General features: G+C 43.6%; 2 protein-coding genes and 1 pseudogene across 4 annotated transcripts in view; 2 read left to right on the forward strand and 1 right to left on the reverse strand.

The window, feature by feature from the left end:
* The window catches only part of LOC139542080 (1-phosphatidylinositol 4,5-bisphosphate phosphodiesterase eta-2-like), a 176,357-nt gene extending 165,406 nt beyond the window's left edge, over positions 1–10,951 (reverse strand). Inside the window, exon 1 of one of the 3 annotated variants that reach the window (XM_071347103.1) lies at positions 10,707–10,951. The gene's annotated coding sequence lies outside the window, so the exon portion shown is untranslated. Of the gene's footprint in view, positions 1–3,656; positions 3,814–8,357; positions 8,527–10,706 lie in introns of those variants that run through there. The other 2 variants (XM_071347101.1, XM_071347102.1) reach the window with 2 other exon arrangements.
* On the forward strand, positions 730–15,054 carry LOC139543216 (peroxisome biogenesis factor 10-like; annotated as a pseudogene).
* A 1,326-nt stretch (positions 15,055–16,380) lies between these two features.
* Positions 16,381–24,077, forward strand: LOC139543217 (uncharacterized). Its single transcript, XM_071349477.1, has 6 exons — positions 16,381–18,054; positions 18,219–18,274; positions 18,613–18,832; positions 20,448–20,641; positions 22,279–22,455; positions 23,879–24,077. Exons 1-6 carry the CDS (start codon positions 17,074–17,076, stop codon positions 24,075–24,077), a joined length of 1,827 nt encoding a protein of 608 aa, XP_071205578.1. The 5' UTR covers positions 16,381–17,073.
* The last annotated feature ends 1,675 nt before the right edge of the window (positions 24,078–25,752 follow it).

Consider the following 25,752-nt stretch of genomic DNA (forward strand, 5'->3'; position numbering starts at 1 on the left):
TTATAGACCCCACTCAGTTACCAGCTGTGCCCTGGACACCATATGTGAATTGATTGCCCCCCATCTATCTTCAGAGTTCGTTCTGTTAGGTGACCTAAACTGGGATATGCTTAACACTCCGGCCGTCCTACAATCTAAGCTAGATGCCCTCAATCTCACACAAATCATCAAGGAACCCACCAGGTACAACCCTAAATCCGTAAACATGTGCACCCTCATAGATATTATCCTGACCAACTTGTCCTCCAAATACACCTCTGCTGTTTTCAAATCAGGATCTCAGCGATCACTGCCTCATTGCCTGCATCCGCAATGGGTCCACGGTCAAACGACCACCACTCATCACTGTCAAACGCTCCCTAAAACCCTTCTGCGAGTAGGCCTTTCTAAATCGACCTGGCCCGGGTATCCTGGAAGGATATTGACCACATCCCGTCATTAGAGGATGCCTGGCCGTTCTTTAAAAGTAATTTCCTCACCATCTTAAATAAGCATGCCCCTTTCAAAAAATGTAGAACTAAGAACAGATATAGCCCTTGGTTCACTCCAGACCTGACTGCCCTCGACCAGCACACAAACATCCTGTGGCGTACTGCCTTAGCATCGAATAGTCGCTGCGATATGCAACGTTTCAGGGAAGTCAGGAACCAATACACACAGTCAGTTAGGAAAGCAGAAATTTGCATCCTGTAGCTCTAACTCCAAAAGTTTTGGGACACTGTAAAGTCCATGGAGAATAAGAGCACCTCCTCCCAGCTGCCCACTGCACTGAGGCTAGGAAACACAGTCACCACCGATAAAGCCACGATAGTCGAGAACTTCAATAAGCATTTCTCTACGGCTGGCCATGCTTTCCTCCTGGCTACCCCAACCAACAGCTCCGCACCACCCGCAGCTGCTTGCCCAAGCTTCCCCAGCTTCTCCTTCACCCAAATCCAGATAGCAGATGTTCTGAAAGAGCTGCAAAATTTGGACCCGTACAAATCAGCTGGGCTAGACAATCTGGACCCTCTCTTTCTAGAATTATCCGCCGTCATTGTTGCAACCCCTATTACCAGTCTGTTCAACCTCTTTCATATCGTCCGAGATCCCTAAAGATTGGAAAGCTGCCGCGGTCATCCCCCTCTTCAAGGGGGTGACACTCTAGACCCAAACTGTTACAGACCTATATCCATCCTGCCCTGCCTTTCTAAAGTCTTCAAAAGCCAAGTTAACAGATCACTGCCCATTTCGAATACCACCGTACCTTCTCTGCTGTGCAATCCAGTTTCCGAGCTGGTCACGGGTGCACCTCAGCCACGCTCAAGGTACTAAACGATATCATAACAGCCATCGATAAAAGACAGTACTGTGCAGTCGTCTTCATCGACCTGGCCAAGGCTTTTGACTCCGTCAAACACCGTATTCTTATCGGCAGCCTTGGTTTCTCAAATGACTGCCTTGCCTGGTTCACCAACTACTTCTCAAATAGAGTTCAGTGTGTCAAATCGGAGGGCTTGTTGTCCGGACCTCTGGCAGTCTCTTTGGGGGTACCACAGTGTTAAATTCTAGGGCCGACTCTTCTCTGTATATATCAACGATGTCGCTCTTGCTGCGGGTGATCCACCTCTACGCAGACGACACCATTCTGTATACATCTGGCCCTTCTTTGGACACTGTGTTAACAACCCTCCAGACGAGCTTCAATGCCATACAACTCTCCTCCGTGGCCTCCAACTGCTCTTAAACGCTAATAAAACTAAATGCATGCTCTTCAAACGATCGCTGCCCGCACCCGCCCGCCCGACTAGCATCACTACTCTGGACGGTTCTGACTTAGAATATGTGGACAACTACAAATACCTAGGTGTCTGGCTAGACTGTAAACTCACCTTCCAAACTCATAGTAAACATCTCCAATCCAAAATTAAACATAGAATCGGCTTCCTATTTCGAAACAAAGCCTCCTTCACTCACGCTGCCAAACATACCCTTGTAAAACTGACTATCCTACTGATCCTCGACTTCAGCGATGTCATTTACAAAATAGCCTCCAACAATCTACTCAGAAAACTGGATGAGGTCTATCACAGTGCCATCTGTTTTGTCACCAAAGCCCATATACCACTGCGACCTGTATGCTCTCGTCGGCTGGCCCTCGCTACATATTCGTCGCCAGACCCACTGGTTCCAGGTCATCTAAAAGTATTTTCTAGGTAAAGCGCCACCTTATCTCAGCTCACTGGTCACCATAACAACACCCACCCGTAGCACACGCTCCAGCAGGTATATCTCACTGGTCATCCCCAAAGCCAACACCTGCTTTGGCCGCCTTTCCTTCCAGTTCTCTGCTGCCAATGACTGGAACGAATTGCAAAAATCGCTGAAGTTGGAGACTTATATCTCCCTCACTAACTTTAAGCATCAGCTATCTGAGCAGCTTATCGATTGCTGCAGCTGTACACAGCCCATCTGTAAATAGCCAATCCAATCTACCTACCGCATCCCCATATTGTTTTTATTTGCTTTTATTCACACCAGTATTTCTACTTGCACATCATCATCTGCACATCTATCACTCCAGTGTTAATTTGCTAAATGGTATTTACTTGCTACTATGGGCTATTTATTGCCTTACCTCCTCACGCCATTTGCACACACTGTATATAGACTTTTTCTATTGTGTTATTGACTGTACGTTTGTTTATTCCATGTGTAACTGTGTTGTTGTTTGTGTCGCACTGCTCTGCTTTATCTTGGCCAGGTCGCAATTGTAAATTAGAAATTGTTCTCAACTGGCCTACCTGATTAAATAAAGGTGAAATAAAATAAAAAAACATCATAGGGTATTTTGATACAAATGTGGATGCATATCAATGAAAGGAGAGATAATATATAATAATAATAACAAATGCCATTTAATAGACGCTTTTATCAAAAGAGACTTACAGTCATGCGTGCATACATTTTAAGTATGGGTGGTCCCGGGAACCAAACCCCCTATCCTGGCGTGGCAAGCGCCATGCTCTACCAATAGAGCTACAGAGGACCACAATTGGAGAGAGAGAGAAAGAGAAAGCGAGCGACTTGTAAATTCACAAGTTATTCATAACAGGCTGGAGGGAATAAATCTCAGTTCCAGGTTAAAAAATACCTTTCATCTTCAATAGAGCACATACACTGTGTTGGTGAGAAAGCCAATCTCTATCTATTCATAGTCAAGAGAGGAGATCAGTGGCTGTGTTATCTTCAAGCGGGCACCAGACGAGACACCTAGACTTACTGTCTGCTAGAAGAAGAGAGACAGAGCGAGCGAGAGAGAAAATATGACATGAATCATCATTGGCTCTTAGGCAGTTTGGCTCTTGGTAATTACACTCATACAGGTAGTGATGTCTCAGGAGCCAAGTGCCTCAGCTCTGATTTTGTCATGACTGCTACAGCCATTTGTCTCTAACCTGGTTTGGGTTTGAATTACATTTTAGGTAGATTGGAGAGAAAATGCTGCTGGCTGTATTATATCAACGTCTCAGATTGCAGGCCTCAAATCTTCATTATCTGATACTAGCTGAAGTAACTTAATGCACAAATACACAGCAGCCCACTCCAATTACCCATTTCCAACCAACGCAACTTCTCCACTCTGCTTCCTACATAAACCATTGATGTTTATCTACCTTTATGTCGCTAGCATCCGCGCCACATTCCTCAAACTAATCCAACCATGGAGACGATGGCTTCACTGGCTTACAGTAAATAATGTTACTCCTTTACCAGAAAGTCCTTCTTAAGCTGCCAGTACTGTCTGTGAGGACAGGTTGCTGTGTTGTAATGCTACTGCTCCCAGGTATAGTGAACAATGTGTAGTGAGGGTGAGGGTTAGACTCAGGGGTTGGCTGTTGGCTGGCTGGTGGGCTGAGACGTGTTCAGAACTGTTAGGAGGGCGGTCAGACTGAACAGAGGTTGTCTTGAGTGCAGGCCCAGGCACGCCTGCCTCACACATAGACAGAAATGCTTGATTGTGTGTGTGTGTGTGTTTGTGTGTGTGTGTTGGAAAGGGAAAATGTACCTAACCCCACCCACGAACAGGCTCTTGCCAAGAGTATGACAAATCCTTCTATGGGAGAGGAGCCTCTGTCTCCCTTTTTTTCAGCCCAGCCCAGGATGTTTACTCTCTATTAGTGCAGGGCCGGTAAACACATTCTCACTCCCTCTTCACTCGCAAGGACACACTAGTCCCTATAGTGCACTCAGTTTTTCCCCTATATGCAAATCGTGACCACCACTTTTTAGTTTTATTCAATTATTTTTGTTTTGTTTTATAATCTTAAATCATTTTAGGATGGTAAACGTTTCCAGTGTAAACTTAAACGACCAGATATAAAGTATGTATAAAAATGGTGTAATATATTTTTTAAATAGTATGGCATGGGGCCCCCATTGATTTTGTTATAATTTTTGAGTCACTCAAAAATTTGTTTTAAAACCGCAAATGAGTTATGTGCAGGTTATCTGCGGGGCGGGTGGGTTTAGGGCACCAGGGTGTCAAACTCATTCTATGGAGGGCCTAGTGTTCGCGGGTTTTTGTTTTTTCCTTTCAATTAAGACTGAGACAATCAGGTGAGGGGAGTTCTTTGCTAATTAGTGACCTTAATTCATCAATCATGTAGAAGGAGTGAAAACCAGCAGACACTCGGCCCTCCGTGGAATGAGTTTGTCACGTGGTTTAGGGTCATTAAATATTGTGTTGATGAAGGCCGGAATGGTGGCGGGCAAATTGAATAAAGATAAAATAATAACTTAAAAATACCATAAATGTATAATTCTTGTGCAATTTATACAGTATCTGTAGGCTACATTGAGGTTTTTCTTTCATTATTTTAGCATATCTGGCATTAGTGTGTAATCACAAGATTTAGGACCTAATTCGACAGTCACAAAATATGATTTATTTCAGCATCTTGAGAGAATGTGAATGCCATTTAAGATAGCACCTCTACAAATGGTAGCCTATATTTAACTGAAAAGCTTATCAGAAACATGTTGGGTCGTTTTCACAGCCTTTTATTTCTTTACAGATTATTTTTTTGTTATTGCATTTTCTCCCCGGTCCCTAAAAATCAGAGATGACAGAGAACACTACTAATGTCAACTAGATTACAGCAATGTATGACATTCTGGTGAACAATGGTTTATTTAGGCAACAAATGACAGAAGAGAAGCTGCATGTATCTGACTTACAAATAGCCTACCAAAATGTCAGAAATTATTAACCGAAACATATCTAAATCAGGCTAAATAAATCCTTCCCCCAGTTTCAAAAAAATCGTTCTGCAGTCTGACTGTAGCCTACAGCGCATTTTTTATATTAGCGGGTTAGGGTCAGGTGCGGGCCTTCGATTTTCACATACTGTATAGTCGGGCGGTTGCAGATGGGTTATTAGCAATTGAAGGCAGGTGCAGGTGAACAAACAGCTGACCCACGCACCACTACAGCATTTTTTCTCTCAGCCCAATGACAAAATGTGTAGACTTGCAGGAAACTAGCTTTAAAACGTTCTCTCAGCCTGTCACACCCTGATCTGTTTCACCTGTCCTCGTTGACTCCACCCCCTCCAGGTGTCGCTTGTTTTCCCCAGTGTATTTATCCCTGTGTTTCCTGTCTCTCTTTGCCAGTTCGTCTTGTATGTCCAAGCCTACCAGCATTTCCCCCGTTTTTCCTGCTTTGCCTTTTCTCCTTTTTCTAGTCCTCCTGGTTTTGACCCTTGCCTGTTCTGGACTCTGTTACCGCTGGCCTGACCATTCTTCCTGCCCTGACCTCAAGCCTGCCTGCCACTCTGTACCTCCTGGACTCTGATCTGGTTATGACCTTTTGCCTGTCCACGACCATTCTCTTGCCTATTCCCTTTGGATTTATTAAACATCTTAAACTCCAACCATCTGCCTCCTGTGTCTGCATTTGGGTCTCGCCTAGTGTCTGTAGAATTACAGAAATTTGCTTTAAAACTGTCAAATGTTCTTTCAGCCCTATGGCAAAATGTATACAATTGCAGGAAATTAGCATTGAAAGTGCATTTGTTTCACCCAGTCCTATGTCAAAAATGTGTAGAATTGCAGGAAACTAGCTTTTAAACTCTAAAAGGTTTTCTCCACACCACGTCAAAATGTGTATAATTGCTCCAAGAGCGGAGTTATGCCACACAGATAAGACGGCTATACCTGTAAGACAGCTTCCCCTCGTTTAACTCTGTCTCTCAATGTCACAACAAGACACAACACAGACCACAAAATGAAGTACAGTTCTCGTGTAGTAGATGAGTTGTAACCGAAACCGATTGTGGCATAAACCCGCCGAAGAGACAGATTGAGCTTTGACACTTCCATCACTATGGTTGAGTCCCAAATGACACCCTATTCCTTTATGTAGTGTATTTGGGAGTCTGTCTCCTTGGTTGTTTACAGCACATTCGGTGTCGGTTACAACTAGCCTACTACACGAGTACTGTACTTTTGTGGTCCCTGTTGTGTCTTCTTGTGACAATGAGAGACAGAGAGCTAATCGAGGGGAAGCTTTTTTACAGGTATAGTGGTCTTCCATCTGTGTGTTTTATCCGCTCTGGTGGTCAAAGGCTGCGGACACAATGGCTCTTTCTTTCACTTTTAGTAACTACTATAACGTTACTTTTACAGAACACACACAATCGGGTCTGGTACAAAACAGGCTTCCACCGTACACCACAGACTGATACTGAAGGAAAATCATTGAGTTTCTTCAGAGCCCAAGTTCAAAACACACAGGCACATACGGTATATTCAGACATGGCTTTAGGCTTCTGCGTCTCCAAATTGTGTAAATGATCTCACGTTATCTGATATCACTGTTAGATATTGCTATACGTTAGCATTATTATTCACATCACTACAGGGTGGCAGGTTGCCTCGCAGTTAAGAGCGTTTGGCCAGTAACCGAAAGGTCGTTGATATGAATCCCAGAGCAGACTAGGTGAAAAATCTGTCAATGTGCCCTTGACTAAGGCACTTAACCCTAATTGCTCCTGGATGTCGCTCTGGATAAGAGCGTTTGCTAAATGACTAAAATGTAAATTTAGAATAAATAACAAAATATGTTACAGTTGGCGTTATACATTAAACCAGTAATTCACAATCTCAAAAAGTTATTGACCTCTCCAAACGCCTTCCAAATGTTCCTAATGTAGGCTTAATCCACAAAATGAACTAAATAACGTTTCTTGCCACAGACCCGTCTTTAATTCATTGTGAAGAGGCGGCACTGGCTGCCACCCACCAGTTGGTCCTCCTTACCCACCCATTACATAGGAATCACTGTCTTTAAACTGAAAGGGGAAAATCCTAACTTAAGGTCTCCCACTGACATCAATGCATGACTAAGTGAAAATGTGAAAATTAAGTGGAAGGTATAATTCGCCCCATAATGATGACATATGTACAGAACCCACTGTCTCCTCATCAGGTTTGCGGCAAGAAGTCATGCATGTTACCTGGGACACGGAACATCTACCTTGGCAGATGACAACGGTGGAAACGGTATTTCCTCACTAAATACACAGGTTTACAGCTGATTTATAGCCTCTTAGCACATCAACCTTTAGCCTGCGGCGCCGCAAGGCTAGCTCTGCCAATCTAGCATCGAAGACCAACACATGGGACTCAGTGACACTTGCTACTGTATTTTATTTATTTAACCCTTTATTTTACCAGGTAAGTTGACAGAGTACATATTATCATATACAGCAAGGACCTGGTGAATTAAAGTTGCGAGATAAATTACAGGTTTGGTTGAATAAACAACAGAGGAAAGAGTGTGTTCACAGGAGAAATCAGACCCCTGAAGTAACATGAGTCTCCTGTTCAGTTGGGCCTCCTCCCCTTTGCAACGGGTTACATGGTTGTTTTTCCTTCTTTTTATCTCACTCTCGCAGCTATAAGGTGTTGAGTTTCAGCGCCAGCCAGAAAATCCCCCCTAAAAACCTCAAAGGGGTGAAAACCTACACCGCATTGACTAAACGCAGCAAAAACTCCACAAAGGATATCTAACCTGCTCTTCCATTCAAATAGCACTGTTGTTAAAGACTGTTGGGGTTATGATACAGTACATTCCCAATAGTTGACTTAAACTGGGCTTGTTTGAATGGCGTCTGGCTGTACAAACCACAAGGGAGAGACTAAGCACACAACACACCTGAATTGCACAGGGAAGATTATTTTACCAATAGAAGTCCATCCCTGCTAGATAGTAAAAGTAGACTTGCCCTCGCCACACCTTTGGCGGTGAGCAACAACACTGATTTACCTGTAAGTAAGACATGCAAGAAATAAGAACGGTGATATTACATTACCTTTCTGAGAGGAAATAAGAGGCAGAGGACACAGCCAGGTCTAGCGTTGATGTTGGTGTGTTTTAGTGTGTGGCGTCCTGTGAAACTCCCCCACTTGGACAGCTTTACAACTATTATCCGCACACACACCTCCGTAAAATCCCTCACACACACCTGAGAAGCAGCACACACGACTCACTGCAACAGCCGGAAGTGAGTTATGTCATTTCAAAGAGCTTTGTCTATAGTGGGTATTCATGCTGGTGTGCGTCAACGCAGACAGGACATGTGAGGGCAAAGCCCGAGGTTTGGTAGGGGAGGGCCAGTACCTGTACCTAGGAAAGGGTGGGGTGGGGTCAGCCGTGGGTGGTGAGCATGCACCACTACAAATCTCTCTGCCCCCTGTGCCAAGCAAAGAAAAGAACGTACTGCGCTACAACTGTTTGACAAGGGGAGATTGATTCAAATTCATTTGAATCTTTTTCTGCTTGTACTGTCACACATGAGCTGTCACCAAGATTAGATCAAGATGGAAATTGAAATAATTTAACAATAGGCTACGGGTAAGACATCTTTCCTTGTTGAGTGAGTCCTTCTATTGCATGTTTTCTTTTGAGACTAATACTTTGCAGACAATATTTGACTACAGCATTTTAGAAATGTTTTCATTTCAGGGAAGGAGTAGGTTATGCTCTGATTGTAGGAGTAGGAAGATAAGGAGAGTAGCCTATTTATCACAATGGACTGATACAGATCTGTTATGCTAAGTTAAGCAGAGGGACAACACACACACAAATCAAATCATATTGGTCACATATACGTGTTTAGCAGATGTTTAGCTCCAACAGTGCAGTAATATTTAACAAGTAATATTTAACAATTTCACAACAATACACACAAATCTAAGCAAGGAATGGAATTAAGAATATATAAATATATGGACGAGCAATGTCAGAGTGGCATAGTTAACAGTTAACATCGTGTGCAGTGGCGTGTTCGAGAGTCAGATTAACTTTCCCGTGGCCTATTTGGACGGCCCTACTGTGCAGGGTACTGAAGCTGGAAAGGTCATGCAAACTTCAAAAGGGATGCATGTGGCAAAATACAATAAATTGTCAGAGAAAAATATAGTAATCACAGGCTAGAGAAGGTCAGTCAGAAAAGTATTTACATATAAAAGCATTGAGATATGTTTTGCATTGGTTAATATTCCGTTGGCATCATGAAAATAACATCAAGTGTCTTTAATACATGTCAATGTTATATCATGATTTTCATTCTATATGGAAATATGTTTTACAATTGTGTCGTTCGAGAAACTGGTACTTGTTTTTTGTTCCCACAGTTCTTCTACCTTATTCATGAATCTTCCATGAACACAATGGCAATGTTACCACAGCCTTATCCTAGCCTTAACCACGCACACATACACACTACACGCATGCAAGCAGGCACGCACGTAGACACGCGCACACAGTGATGTGACTTCACACATGTAGCCTTCCTTAGAGGGCAAAGTCCTGCTGGATGTGCCTAAGAAGAGACTATGTCTGGGCATGGCCAAGTCACCCTATGACACTTTATGATGTTGCTGCATTGCAAAAACAAACATCACTGCCCGGACCGCTACAGATTGGTACCACAGAGTCTGTTTAAAACGTGAAACAGAATTAGCTCAGTGCCTAGCCTCTTTTCACAGCTGCCGTGAGAAAAGACTACTAAGTGCCTAGTACTCCGACCTTACGTCAGTGTCCGTTAAAGCAATTAGTTCAGTGGCTGGATATATCCTAACCAGATGTCACCTGAGGTAATTATGGAAACCAGTGTGGGGCCAAACAAGCTGCTGTTTTATCTCTTTGGCAGGTGTTGTGCTGCCGGCTCCAGTGCCTCCTTCCTCATTGGGTTGTTTCCCACTGGTCACAGACGTCAATTCAATGTCTATTCCACATAGTTCAATGTCATTTAATTGAAATGAAGTGGAAACACCATTGATTCAAACAGTGTGGGCCCAGTGGGTCGGGGTCTCCTGAGGAGCCTGTGCTTTGCAAATAGAGATCAATGACTCACCCAGCAGTCAACAGCAAACACAAACCTCAAAGGAGCACTACAACTCTATTCACAGATGTTCTACTACTCTATTCAATTATAAAGAGATTTTAATTCGCACAAGCTGGAATTCTGTGCCGTTTTGATGGGCATGGGCCAATGGGCTAAGAGGCCACAATAAAGTGGGACAGATTCTAGTCTAGTCCTTTATCTGGTTGCATGGTGGAATGTTAGTGTTCAGTCGCCAAGTGAAACCTCTCCGGTGAATTAAGTGCAGTGAATGCCGTGCTGATAAAACCAACAGAGGAATACTGACAGACTTACCTTTGTAGTCTACTCTGGCACTTCAGTCCCATCCTGTGCTGACAACGAGCAGTGTGCTCACCCTGCACCATCTAGCCTCCATCTGTAAGAAGTCACAAGTATCCCACAACTTTAGGGGGGAAGGAAAAACATCAGCAGCTGCACATTAACTGTAAACACACTTCCTTGTCTGCAGCTGCCTGTAAGTAAACTCATCAAAGTGTTTCTGCTACTCTAACTGTCTATGGGTTACTACTAGCTCTTCTTATTGAGAGCGGCTATCTCAGAACGGTACCTGCCGTCTGCAGCACTGAAAAGGTGCTCACCACCTAGCGGAACAGCTTGGTTCAGGTAGCTGAATTGAAGAGACAAAGAAACTGGTTCTACAACTTATCTACAGGGTAGGGCAAGCGGCAGGATGATTGAGCACACTCAACACAGTTAATTAAGGGAATGTGACCCAGCTATGGAAGCTTGGGGAGGGACATGTCTGTCAAAAAACGAAAAAGTAATAACAACATAAATGATGTGTACAATATATTAGTTAATGAATCAAGCATGTAGCCTAGCGATTAAGGTCGCTGGTTCTAATCCTCATGCCAGCAAATTGGAAAAATCTTCGATTTAGATTTTAGTGATCACACTATATACTGTTCATATCATTGTTTTTTATGACATTTCACAAGTTCACGTGCAGTATGGAAGTTCAGTAAGTCCGGTACTGTTACACCAGTGCTCAAATTACACAACAGTATTTTTATGGATAAAAAAATGGATGTGTTGTGTAAGGCTATGTTACAATATTGTTGCATCGTAATGATGCATTACATAGGAAAGTAGACGCGAGGACTCCTAGCACCGCAGGGCGCTGTGGCCACAGAAGTTTGTTTCCTTCACGTCAAAGGTTTTTCCGGGTTGCTAGCTAGCAAATATTTTTTATAACTAACCCATCATTCGTAGCTCTTTGTACTATATGTGGAGCTAGTTTACAGAGCTGTCTCGATAGGCAATAGGAAAGTCGAATAACTATGCTAAACTGTGAAGTTCGGGAAGATGTCTGACAGTTACAGAAATTGACCGATTATTATTTTTCAATTGTCGTGAATTTACATTCATTCAAGCAACTGAGTGCTTGCTAAGCTAGCTAGCAGCCAGACTCTAGCAATGCCTCTCGTCCCTGCAAACCAGCCACAATTGATTCGTGCAAGTCAGTAGGAGGACCAACGCGAATTTGCAGGCAGGTAGGATAGACCGATACCCTACATGACAATTTAGAACATAGTTATGCATGCATACATAAGCTAGTCAGCCATGTCCTGCTTTTTGATGCACTATATACGCAAAAGTATGTGGACACCCCTTCAAATTAGTGGATTCGGCTATTTCAGCCACACCCGTTGCTGCATGTGTATAAAATTGAGCACACCGCCATGCAATCTCCATAGACAAACATTTGCAGTAAAATGGCCTTACTGAAGAGCTCAGTGGCTTTCAACGTGGCACTGTCAAAGGATGCCACCTTTCCAACAAGTCAGTTTGTCAAATTCCTGCCCTATTAGAGCTGCCCCGGTCAACTGTAAGTGCTGTTATTGTGAAGTGGAAACTTCACAATAACAATAGCTCAGCTGTGAATTGATAGGATACACAAGCTCACAGAACGGGACCAAAAATCATCTATCACATATACTTTTGGCCATGTAGTGTATTTATATTATTCTTACAGTAGCTACTCTTTTTTTTTTTTACTCCTACAGCTGCATTGGAGAAAAGAGATTGAACTCCTGTCAGACCTTGCATACTGTGGTTTAACCACATTCTCAGGTAGGTAAACAAACAGCTTCACCCCCGTAGTAATGTGTTAAATCTGATACGCAAGCATGTCTTTACCACACATCCTCCCTGTCCCTTCATGTGTCATCCAGGGTACCAGATGTAGGGCGAAGAGTATGTCAATATCATCCAGGTGGACCCCACCCTGCGCAGGGTACCGTCCCGTGCCAGACAAGGAGCCCATGTGTATCTCCAAAGCCTGTTTCCCTACCTGCTGGATAAGTTACTGGTGTGCCTGGAGAATGAGCTGGAGGCAAGGGAGGAAAGCCAGGGTGGGGGAGGCCGGAGAGCAGAAGTGGCCAGTCCCTGGAGCCTGGATGAGAGGCTGGGTCCAGAGGGTGGTGGGGCAGCTCACGGAGCCCCAGAGAAGGGTGTGCGTGCTGGTCTTGTTAGCCCTCCAGCCGGCACTCTCCATCATCCACCGGTTGCACGTGGCCCTGTTTTACATATGCGGAGCCTTCTCCCACCTGGGGAACAAGACGGCCGGCATCAGCTATGTGGGTATTTGTTTGTGAACCTATGAAGGAACAGAGATTCGTGTCAATGACGTGAGCCCCATTGTTAACCTTTGCAACTACCACAAAGGGTAAAGAAAGCTTCAGAATATGTTTTCCTTGACATTAAGAAGCTATATTTTGGGGTTTAAAACCTATAAATGCAATCCCAAATGGTTGGATAGTAGATCCTTTGCTACACCACTACTAATATCCAACTGATTTGAATAATGTCTCTTCTGTACTAGATAAATCTAGCTAGCTTGCTGTTCATTGCTAGCAGGCTGCGTGGGCAACCAAGCAGGTTGGAACTGGATAGCTAGCTAGCATTACAGATTGACAAACAAGCCAAAAATGATTATTCAGACTAGATATATAACTAGCTAGATAGCTTAGCTGGGTTATCAAATGAATGCCTGTGTTGGAAAATAGCTAGCTTGTCACATTCAAAATCCTTAGCTAGCTAAGCAACTTGAGTCACTCCCTGACTTTTGGTGATGCAGTCCATCATGACCAGAAAACCAGTTATTCTAACCTAATCTGTTATCGATGACAACTAGTTGGCGCACATCTTTTAATTGCACACTAAGTGGTGATGTCGTTTTCTCAACAATATTTCTGATTTATGTTGAGTAACTGCCAATGCTTGCCTTGCGTCAACTACAGCATGACACTAAATGAAAGTTGTAGCTCTTGGTAAACGCATTTGGTAATGTTCCCACTAGACATGAGCCCACCAAACTTGTCCGTTTTTTCAGTGGCACAGGACACCGTACTGCATGCAGTTGTTGTATTGAATTAGCTTTTCACCACCTTGGCTTCGTAGCTTGAAGTAAGTGGTAAAAGTGATTTGTTTTGTCAATTTGACATGGTTCCTCATAGGTCTTATGTCAGACATCAACTCTGTTGTAGATAGAATACATGATATGAAAAAAATATTTTTTTGCCATTTGCAGCACTAAATTGAATGTTTCAATTAAATTAATTTTTCTTTACCCATGGTGGGCAGGCCCTAAGCAGTTGCCAGGAAAGCAAGGCCTCAAAGGGCTGTTTTTCTCTATTCAGTAGTGCACACCGTAGGAAATGTTTTTGCAATGGAAAATAAAAGCAATTTATTTTTACAAGTTCAGGTAATCCCTCAAGCGCATTTGTTTTCTGTTGCAAAATGTTTTGCTACTGTGTGGCCTAGTGAATATGACCCATGTTACTAGTGTATGCTTCAGCATGCTATTTCTCACCATTCTTTCTTTCCCCGGACAGTTAGCTTCGGGTGTGTGACGGGGGATGACAAGGCCATCCGGAGCAGCTACAGGCTCCTGGGCCTCACTGTGGCCCTGCAGCTCAACAACCTCCGACAGAGAGCCCGGCAGGAGTGGAGACAACACAGGAACCTGCCTTCCAGGTATACTGCAGGAAGAATAGTAGATGTTAAAGAAGTGTTTGAGGACATTAGAATGATGCAAGATGGATACAATTGCACCATGCATCCTTTTCATTGTGATTGAGGTATGCATATGAATTCTGCAAATACACGTGTTACAGTTAACCCATAACTGTCCAGGTCCCAGTCTGTAGAAGAGCCCAACTCACCCTGTGCCTCTCGCTGTATCCTGTGACTAGAGGAGAGGAGGCACTCGACCTCTACTCCATGTGGCCACTTGTTCTGCTGGGAGTGCATCACAGAGTGGTGTAACAACAAGGTGAGACCATAGATGCATTAAATGACTACTGTTCTATTTTAATTATATGGGAGAAACACTACGTATGTTCTTTAAGGGGCTATGACTATTATAAAAGTGGCACAGTCCATAAACGACCTCTACCCTGCAGGCACTTGTGTAGTAGGTCTGACAGGACTGGAGGGGTATAAAGAATTACAAATATTTCACCTATCTAGCATGTCAGAGGGTCAGTGCTATGAAACCAAGTTAAAAGCTATAAATGCAATGCATCACTATTGTTTTATCCCTCCACAGACAGTGCCCTTTGTCGTGAGAAGTTCCCAGCCTCCTCGACTGGTCTACCTGAGAAACTACTCGTTTCTCGAACCACTAGTGTGCCTTTTATTACATGGCTTCACTTCCTAAATGACTGGATTGCCACATTGGACTGTTTAATCGTTAAACACACCTTTGTCTTTCTTAGAGTTTAGCTATCCCTGTTCAAGTTACTTCCAAATAGCATCTCACTTCAGAGAATGCCTAGAGATCTTATTTTGGGACCTTGATTCAGATCTTTCTGAAAACTCAATCGAGTTATCTCCAGTGTGAAACAAAATGGATAAAGCGTTTCAAATTGTTTTTGTAATATTGCATAATATTATTGTGAAGCTCTGTCCTCAGCTCCTTCATTCTGTATCAGGGATACACACTGGAATCATTTGTGTATATTTTTCGTTCATTAATATACTTGTTTTATATATTTTATGGGCATGCATAATGCAGTGTACTATATTAAGCAATCATTCATTTTGAAATGGTTTGCATATGAATCATGTTTGGATTGTATCAGTCTAATTTATCTAAATTAAAATTTTATAAAATATAAATCAACTATGCAACTTCTGTAATAAACAACTGTGCAATTATTTATGTGTCTTGTTTTATTGATAAAGTGGTGACTCTGATGCTTGTTTACATTATGGCTGTTCTTATGGATCAGTGACGTCTTAGCTCCAGCCTGCATGCTCTGCTACTGACTGCGAACGGAAGATTTGGTTCAGGTCAGTGGAGACCAGCAAATTGGCTTTAAATGGTTCGTTCATGAAATTGTATTCTGAACCGGTTTGGAAAATAAACCTACCAATAATACATGAACTATCTTAGTTAAATGTGAGCTTTCTACCACCGGTAATTTACCGGTAGCTAACGTTGGCCAGGTAACGTTAATCAAAGCTCAGCTGCACACTGTAACCAAGGTAGCCAGCTAGCAGCAGTTAGCTAGCTATTTGCTTTGATATGTTCATGCACTTTCCCATTTGTCAATTTAACTATTTTGCGGCAAGATGACATGTGTAGACAGTTGATATAGGAAGTCCCAGCCAATTGACAAGTTTGTAGACTGTCTTTAATCTGCCTCTGATCCGCTTAGTGGGGGTGCCATGTGTTCACCAGGCAGCAGTAGCCAATCTGTGCTGTTAAGGCAATAGAACAGTGAACGAACGCAGAATAGATGACAGTTTATTGGTAAGAAACCTTGACCTTTATAATTTCTTTCAAATGGACATTATAATCCACAAATGTTGTATTTAAATGTAATGCTTTATTCAAATGTTTGGCCCAAACGATAGGCTGCCTAGTATGTCAATTAATAAATAATGCAATTAGGTCTGAATTATATGTTCCGCTCCACATTTCAGAATGGCTTGGCATTCCCAGAGAGGTCAGGGGAGGCAGTCTGGGGGATTGTCTCAAAGAAAGTACGTGCCCAGGAGGCCCCTGGTCCAAAGCAACCTGTCTGTCTGTGGGGAGAATGACGTGGACCAGTTACTAGACCTCCTTTCTACTCTCAACGAAGACAGGCCTCCCTACTTAAGTGTCTCTGATGATGTGCTGGACAGGCACACATCTGAGCCTGTCTTGAGACCGAGAAACCTGAGCCGCAACACTGACTTAACAGAAAGTTGTCCCACTTGGAGTGCCAAGCTTGGGAAGTTGTCCCATCAGGGAAGTGAGGAGAAAAGGTCAGAGGCCAATTTTACTGACAGGGATATCATTGTTCCTATTAGATTACAAGGTGGTGCTTCATTGACCTCTGGTCATCCTTATGGCTCAATTGCGGGTCGAGGTGATGGTGGCAACTGTGTCAATTGGCTTGGGAAATGGGGCAGGGGACGTCAACAGCCAGTGGAGAGAGAATGTGTCTCTTTTGTCCAAAAATGCAACAGCGGTTCACTAGGTTCTACCTTTCCCGGAGATGCTCCTTTCTACCCTGAAGTCCCCGACTTGCTAGACAGGCGTCAGGGGGAACATGTAAAGCCTGCCTGTCCGAAGGAGAATGAAAACGTGTCAACATTTCAGGATCTACTAGAGTCCTCCTGGACATCTGCGAGCTTGCATAGGTCAATGTTGGACCTGGAGATCGGCTTATCATTTGTGGATCTAGGCCTACTACCCCAGGCACTGAGTACCTCTGGAGACTTGGCCTTATCGCCTGTGAATCTTGAATCTCCTTTAGATAACGAATCTCATGGCCCTAGGCCCTCTATCTCTTGCAGTGCAAAAATGTCATGCTCCATCATCCACTGTCACAAAGGGGGCAGAACGTGTTCTACCGGCAAGGATGGTTCCTCAACAAGTCCATATAAGGCCAACAGGGAAACCGAGTTCTCTGAACTCCATCTTCATAGCAAAATCGCAAAGAATGCTGGAAAACGATCAACAAACATCCATTCTCCTAGTGTATCAGTGAAGGCACACATTGAACCATGGAGGAAAGCTGAAAGAAAGGCAGAAAAGAAGATGGATGTTTTTGCCTCAGCCATGCGTGGCTCAGATTTCCCAAGTAATATGTGCTTTTTACCTGCAAGCCTCTCTCAGTATAGCTTCAGCGGTAGACAAAACAGCACAGAGGTGGCGTACCCTGAGCATAATACAAGATGGTCCAATGAAATCTCAGGTCAAGCTAAGTCAGATTCCGTGGACACTGTGCATAGTTTTTACCCTACTTTAAAAGGGGTGGAGGATTTGTTTGAGGTGCCGAGAGTCACAACAAGTAATCCAGCTGTGTCACATTCTCTCTTCTGGGAAGAAAGACTTGCAATCACTGAGAATTTGGGTCAAATGACCCTCTCGGATAGAGAGAGGGCAGCTCACCTGAAGCGAAGCACTCCGAATGCGCCAAGCCAAGACAACAGAGAGGGCCTCTCTCTGCGCCTCCATAGCCATAGCAGGATAACTCCTGGGTCAACTACTCCTGAAAGGCAATGTCAGATCGACCCATTAGTTACAACACACACAGGCACATTGCATACGTTGACAGGAGGCGCCAGTGGTGAATTTCTTGGTGAAAGAGAGCTGTCTGCAGTTCATCAGTCCTTGCCTATGGTACGTTGACACACTTAAGCACCTTTGCTGAGCGTGTGCATGTGTATGTCTATTTATATGGCTGTGAGTGTGCATACATACATGCATGATCGTGTGTGTCATAACAGGTTGTGTGTGTGTGTGTAACATGAGAACACTCTAACACCTTTCTTTTGTTTGGGCAGCCTATTGACGCAGTAGAGATTCATAGCTCCAGTCTTGTGGAGACAATAGAGGACAGGTATGGGACTCCTTAGGTAAAATATCTGCAAAAATAACAAGTCACAAGCTGTCGCTCAGACACCTGACACAAAATAATTGGGTGAAAAAAAGCACACAAAAAACATTGAGGTGCAGGACAGGTGTCAATTCCATTTGGACTTTGCCTATTTAGGACGGCAATGGACATTTAATGTTTTGGAAAATAATGAACAAGCAGCCAACCTTTGTAGAAATAATTTTGGGGTGAACTTCTGTTCTACAGCAACACCTCAAGTGTATAGGTATTGTGGGGGGGTGTTGTGGTATTGTGATGTTTGTGCCTCTTAATTGCACCTGAGGGTTGGAATGTACTTGTAGCAGGTGGCTGGCACTCTACAGATTCAGACTGCAGTTGCGCTGCTTCAGGACATGGGACCATCAGTGGAGGTCACACACACGGGCCAGACTCCAGCACCGGAGACACTTACTGAGGACCGGCCTCTCTGCCCTGAGGTGGGCTGTGGTGACCCGACGTGCCCAGACAGACACCCTTGCCAGGAGGACGGATGCCCTGACCCTCGCCCACTGTTTCCATCGGGTCAGCGATGATACTCAGCCTGGGTGCCTGTCTGTTTCTGCTCTCTTGCCAACTCCTTCAATTGTATACCAATTCCATAAGGAGTTGGCAAGAGAGCAGAAGCAGACTGGCACCCAGACTAATAATTACTAGGGCCAGAGGGTTTTCCCCACCATGTAACCTAATCAGGAAAAACTCCTAGCCATAACTATAATCCAGAGTTCTTCCTGGTTATGTCACATGGTCACGATGAACTCCTGGCCCTATGAAGAGTGCATAGTGTTTATGTTGAGATTTACACTAGGCCTTAGACTTTACATTGTATGAGGGTAAGACATCCCATCCACCACCAATGTGAGGCACCCACCTATGTAACAGAGGACAATGTGCTGTTGTTGCCGGGGCAGAATGTCTGTTTGGTGTTTTCTCAGATTTTCACACAGCAGAGCTAAATAACAAATATGACATGTCTTCTGAGGACATATTGCTCATCTCCATGTTACATGGAAACTAACCTCGTCCCCAGGCTCAATTGCTACCGCAGAGTGCCAGCTGGCAGACAAGATTGCATGGAAACAAACTTTGGCTATTATTTAGGATTGCTAACTAGCCAACCTTAATATATGCTTGTATTAGAATATTAATTTATCATAACTGACATACAGTGCATTTGGAAACTATTCAGACCTGGACTTTTTCCACATTTGTTACTTTACAGCCTTAGTGGCCAGACAGAAGCACTTGACAGCTCGCTTGGAGTTTTCCAAAAGGCACCTAAAGGTCTCTCAGACCATGAGAAACAAGATTATCTGGTCTGATGAAACCAAGATTGAACTCTTTGGCCTGAATGCCAAGCATCACATCTGGAGGAAACCTGGCACCATTCCTACGGTGAAGTATGGTGGTGGCAGCATCATACTGTGGGGATGTTTTTAAGCGGCAGGGACTGGAAGACTAGTCAGGAGATGAACGGAGCAAAGTACAGAGAGATCCTTGATGACAACCTCCTCCAGAGTGCTCAGGTCCTCAGACTGGGGTGAAGGTTCACCTTCCAACAGGACAACAACCCTAAGCACACAGCCAAGACAACGCAGGAGTGGCTTCGGGACAAGTCTCTGAATGTCCTTGAGTGTCCTAGCTAGAGCCTGGACTTATTAAACCCGATCGAACATCTCACCTGAAAATAGCTGTGCAGCGACACTCGCCATTCAACCTGACCGAGCTTTAAAGGATCTGCAGAGAAGAATGGGAGAAACTCCCCAAATACAGGTGTGCCAAGCTTGTAGTGCCATACCCAAGAAGACTCGAGGCTGTAACCGCTGCCAAAGGTGCTTCAGCAAAGTACTGAGTAAAGGGTCCGATTTTTTAAAATGTATTTATATATATATTTTTATACATTTGCAAAAATGTCTGAACCTGTTTTTGCTCTGTCATTATAAGGTATTGTATGTAGATTGAGTGGGAAAAAACAATTTAATACATTTTAGAATAAGGCAAAAAAAAAATTGGGGAAAAGGCAAGGGGTCTGAATACTTTCTGAATGCACTGTATGTGTAATGTGTGCTACGAACAACATACAGAAATGTAATCTTCATGAACATCCAGTTTATTCAAACTGTTATTCCTCTCCTTACAGTGGAGGAGGTGTGTGGGACAGATGCATTGTCTCAACGTGAGCCCTGGCTCTGTGCGGGGTGACATTGGGGTAGTGTGCCTGCTGAGGAGACTGACCCAGCCCAGCCACACCCTGGTCCTGAGGACGGCCTACTGTGCCTGGAGGAGCCACATCCAGGGCATGCAGCTCGGCAGGGCATCGCTCATACACTACCAGTAAGACAGACAGACACACAACCATCACTGGGGACAGATGTCAGTTCAATGTCTAGTTTTGATTTACATTTGTTGATTTGTCAACTAACGTGAATTCAACAACAATTTCCCTTACGTCCTTTACTTTTTTTCCATGTAAATGGACCCATGAGCACCAACATGTGAAGTTCATAGGAGCACATCAAATTTGGTGTCAAATGAAAGCGGAGTTTATATTTTTTATAAATTAAGGCATATCAATTTTTCAACAATATTCCTTCCTAAAATGTGGAATAAGCAAAGGCTCCTCTTCTGGTTAAACAGATGGAAAAGGGGTCTTGTGAAACATCTACCAGAAAAAGTGTTAAAAGGTATTAGAAATGAATCAAAACACAATATTATTGAAGTTAAAGACCCTTGCCAACTAATATAAACATTTATATTTGTCTGATAAATGACTAAAATATAATATTTAATTTTGCTGAAATGATTTGCTTTCTATAAGAAATATTGCCTAGTGTTTTGTCATTCTGTTACCAAAGAACCCACATATCTTGAAGATATTTTCTAATTTCTCTTTCATGAGGGAGGATATTAATGACAAGTAAAATAGATCTACTAATTGGTTAGTGGTTTTACTGATAACAATTTTGTTTATGATTTCTTAAGTGATTAAAATGTGTCACTGTTACAAAATCTGTATCAGAATGACTCCAATTGAATTGGCAAAAAGGGGAAATGATAGTAGTCACAAACCACAGTTGGGTCACCTGCTACTGTCCTCCCTTCCACTGGGATACTGTTATGTTCAGCTCATAGTGTCTCCTGCTACTGTCCTCCCTTCCACTGGGATACTGTTATGTTCAGCTCATAGTGTCTCCTGTTACTGTCCTCTCTTCCACTGGGATACTGTTATGTTCAGCTCATAGTGTCTCCTGTTACTGTCCTCCCTTCCACTGACATACTGTTATGTTCAGCTCATAGTGTCTCCTGCTACTGTCCTCCCTTCCACTGGGATACTGTTATGTATAGCTCATAGTGTCTCCTGTTACTGTCCTCTCTTCCACTGGGATACTGTTATGTATAGCTCATAATTGTGAAACAGTCTGGACAACCCCTTCCTCTCTCTCCAGTTAATGTCACCTCTCCCGGCTCTTACCAACACCTACCCATTAGCCACCTCTCTTTTCATTTACTGTAACCACTGCGTTCTCAACCACTGGTCGTTGAAATTTAGATTTCTGCTTCACAAGTTTGGACAGTAAAGAAAAGTAGAGTATAGGTCAGTATTGTACTGTAGTTTAGTACATCACAGTACCATGCAGAACAGTAGAGCACACTAGAGTAGAGTGCAGTATAATGTATTGTAGTCCATGTTTATAGAAATGTATGGTTTAACTTTGCAATCCATGGTTTTTGTTTGGCATACATTTTAAGGTGAAAAATCGGAGTCTCATCGTCATTCTATTACCATGGAATGGCCCACAATTGACCTCAGTATCTAGGGCAATGTCACTCGGCTGTGAATGGGAGAGATGCCCTACAGCATGCACCCCTAACTTGTGAACAAAACACGTGAACTGAATGCACAAGCATCTGTAATAATAACCTCAAAGACTTGGGCCCTGTAACATTTTTCTGTGTTTGTCCCCTACCAGTCTGACTCTGCTGTGTAAGCACTGGCTGGTGTGGAGGCAGGCTGGTGTGAGGCTGCAGGCGTGGGCGCTGCAAGCCCAGAGGGCAGCCCTCCACTGGGACCACAGGCAGCAGAGTCGGGCCTACGCCTTGTGGAGAGCTGCCTGGGTCACAGCCCGTCTGGCCACAAAACAGCACAGGTAAAGTGACAGTTATTGATAGTTGTTTGTGTTGTTACAGTCTTCCATGCTGACCAAACCGCTTGCGCAATGTGTGCAAGCATTACAAAATAAATGTACACAAACATGTTATTCAATCAATGCATCCAAACTACTCGCGAGCTTCTGCGTTGCCAGGGGCTAAAATAGAATGTGGTTCTATTTGTGACGCTTTGCAAGTCCCCCCTCTCCCGATTGGTTATTAGGAGCATATATATACCCGCGTGGGTGATTGAAAGATGAACTGAGGTCCACACTCCAGTCCAGTTTGTGGTGGTAATGCACCTTAAAGTTGGTTGCCAACTGCACTATAAAGTCCAAAGAAGAAGAAGCCTGAAGGAGGAGAGATTACTAGAAACTAACTTGGTTTACCCTTTTATCTGTGGTTTAATTGCCAAAGTAGAGGACCTTGTGCATTTCAGGTAAAATAACAACCCAATGTTTATATCCCAGAACAAATTAACTAGCAACAGCAAGCTATCTAGCTAAATTGCCATGAATGTTTAATGCTTTTTGACCTGTCCCCAAATTAATATAGTTAGTTCAGAGTTAGTTTTGATATTTCAACCTGAGTGTCCTGATCACATCTGGTGTGGGGGGACAAAATCAACATGCACACGATGGTGGACGCACGCACGCACCCGGTCTAGTCAGCATGTTAGGCCTAGATTCAATCAGATCCAGAGTTAACCGGCGATAACCGACACCCGCATAGTTGATGTTTTGGTGGTATCGGAGTTGAGGTGGAACTGCGTTGGAGCTGTCGAATCGGTGAGCAGCTACTCTTGATCATTATCACAAAGCCATACCCATCCCACTCGCATTAGTTCAGAGGGAGAAAGTGTAGGTTATATGGAAATAATAACGCTCAAATTTTAAAATCATTAAAACAAAATGAGGACTTATATCAGCCTAATCGAGGTGTAGATTACATCTCACATTCCAGTGTTCAAACTTGTAAACATGGCTGCATGGGATCTCTTAATGCGACTCTGTGCAGCCAATGGCAATGACCGCTTTAGGTATAAAGCCGCTTGTAGATTTGACAGCTCTAACGCAGTTCCACCTCAGACACTGCCAAAACAACCGCTATGCAGATGTTGGCTAATTAAATCAGATCCAATAGAGCCCTTAGTGGATCCTGAGGGGATACAGTTGCATTTAACTATACAATTGTATATATTCCAACTTCTATCCCATGGTACTGTGTGGTCATCTCCTGAGTTTAGCCTTGTGTTGTTGTCTGTTCAGGAGGATACAATGTTCATGTAGAAATGTTTTGTGTAGATCAGGTATGAGTGTTTGTCAAGTAAAACTGTGAGTCATGTCAGCTCTACACATTACATTTCTACCTGCAATGATAAGAACATTCCGTTAAATTGAACACACCCCTGCTCTTACACAGGGCCTCCTGCCTGGCTGCAGTCTGGAGCGTGTGGGCGGCCCGGGCCACACAGAGGGAGGAGGAGCGATCTGCTAGGGCCAATCAGAGTGCTGGCTTCCACAGGAGGAGCCTACTGCAGCACAGCCTTCTGCTGTGGCTAGAGAGAGCAGAGCAGAGAAGACGACAGAGGGATAGGCTACAACGCATCGTCAGGTCATAACCCTACTAGTGCGGCCAAATAGTGATGGCCATAGGGTTATGTTACAGTTGTGATGGTCTTGTAGTCACTAAATTGCCTTGCTAGAATGGACCAGGAGACAAACTGAAATTCAATTTATTTTCAAATGGAAATGGCCCATTAACATTCTATGAGGATCTTACAGCTTATGTCCTCAACTGATATACTGAACAAAAATATAAACGCAACATGCAACAATCCATGATTTCACTGAGCTACATTTCATATAAGGAAATCAGTCAATTGAAATAAATAAATTAGGCCCTAATCTATGGATTTCACATGACTGAACAGGTGGCGCAGCCATGGGTGGGCCTGGAATGGCACAGGCCCACCCACTGGGTAGCCAGGCCCAGCCAATCAGAATGAGTTTTTCCCCACAAAAGGGTTTTTATTACAGACAGAAATAATCCTCAGTTTCATCAGCTGTCCAGTGGGCTGGTCTCAGACAATCCCGCAGGTGAAGAAGCCAGATGTAGAGGTCCTGGGCTGGCGTTGGTATACATGGTCTGCGGTTGTCAGGCTGGTTGGACGTACTGCCAAATTCTTTAAAACAACATTGGAGGTGGCTTATGGTAGAGAAATGAACATTCAAATTTCTGCCAACAGCTCTGGTTGACATTCCTGCAATCAGCATACCAATTACACGCTCCCTCAACTTGAGACATCTGTGACATTTTTTAATGGCCATTTATTGTCCCCAGGTGCACCGGTGTAATGATCATGTTGTTTAATCAACTTCTTATGCCACACCTGTCAGGTGAATGAATTATCTTGGCAAATGAGAAATGCTCACTATCAGGGATGTAAACAAATGTGTGCACATAATTTGAGAGAAATAAGCTTTTTCTGTGATCTTTTATGTCAGCTCAAGAAACATGGGACCAACACTTTACATGTTGCGTTTATATTTTTGTTCAGTAATTGTTCCCATCCTTCTATGTATAGGATTGACATTTGAATACCTCAAACTTATCTCTCCCTCCCTCCTGCTCTCTTTCTTCCCCCACCCTCTCTCTGTCGGTCTCTGTCTCCATATGACTGCCACACACACACACACACACACACACAGGAGGGTTGCCCAGCGCTGGCGCGAGCACACACACAGAGCCCGGTTGCAGCGTGTGTGTGTCGAGGCCGAACAGGTGCTTTCCAGACAAATTATAACAGGCAAGTGGTGCGTGTGCCAGTGAGCCCTCCTCTTAAGTCGTACCCTGATTTCAAACAAACACACGACAGCCTTGTGTATATATCCAAGTTCCAACTCTCACACTGACTGGCATAGTGCCTCCCTCTACCTCTACAACATGCCGATGGTCTTCTCCTGCTATACCAGTGGTTCCAAAACTTGGGGTCAGGTCCCCTGAAATAGAAACCTTCTGAGAAACTTTATCTTCAAATGGGTATAGAATACATTTTAGTGTCAACTAATGGCCTTTTACCCTATTCGAATGAGCTTTCATGTCATTATTATGTGTTGGGACAGCCTTTGGGACCTAAAATTTAGTGAATATGAACATAGTGTTAACTGGGGAATAGTATTTTTCCAAGTGGTGTCCCCTGCATTTTCTAGTGTCAATTTGGGGTTGTGTGCAAAAAAGGTTTGGAAACCCCTGTGCTAAACAGCTGGCATTCACACATTAAGTAGTTCCCTTTT

The sequence above is a fragment of the Salvelinus alpinus genome, chromosome 17 (assembly GCF_045679555.1).
Source record: "Salvelinus alpinus chromosome 17, SLU_Salpinus.1, whole genome shotgun sequence".
NCBI classification, from domain to species: domain Eukaryota; kingdom Metazoa; phylum Chordata; class Actinopteri; order Salmoniformes; family Salmonidae; genus Salvelinus; species Salvelinus alpinus.

What these genes read in the sequence shown, in the direction of transcription:
- LOC139543217 (XM_071349477.1), top strand. Translation starts at nt 17,074, where the DNA reads ATGTTGGACCTGGAGATCGGCTTATCATTTGTGGATCTAGGCCTACTA. An exon ending in GCATCGCTCATACACTACCA is followed by an intron (nt 20,642 to 22,278) that starts GTAAGACAGACA and finishes GTCCCCTACCAG; the next exon opens with TCTGACTCTGCTGTGTAAGC. An exon ending in CTGGCCACAAAACAGCACAG is followed by an intron (nt 22,456 to 23,878) that starts GTAAAGTGACAG and finishes GCTCTTACACAG; the next exon opens with GGCCTCCTGCCTGGCTGCAG.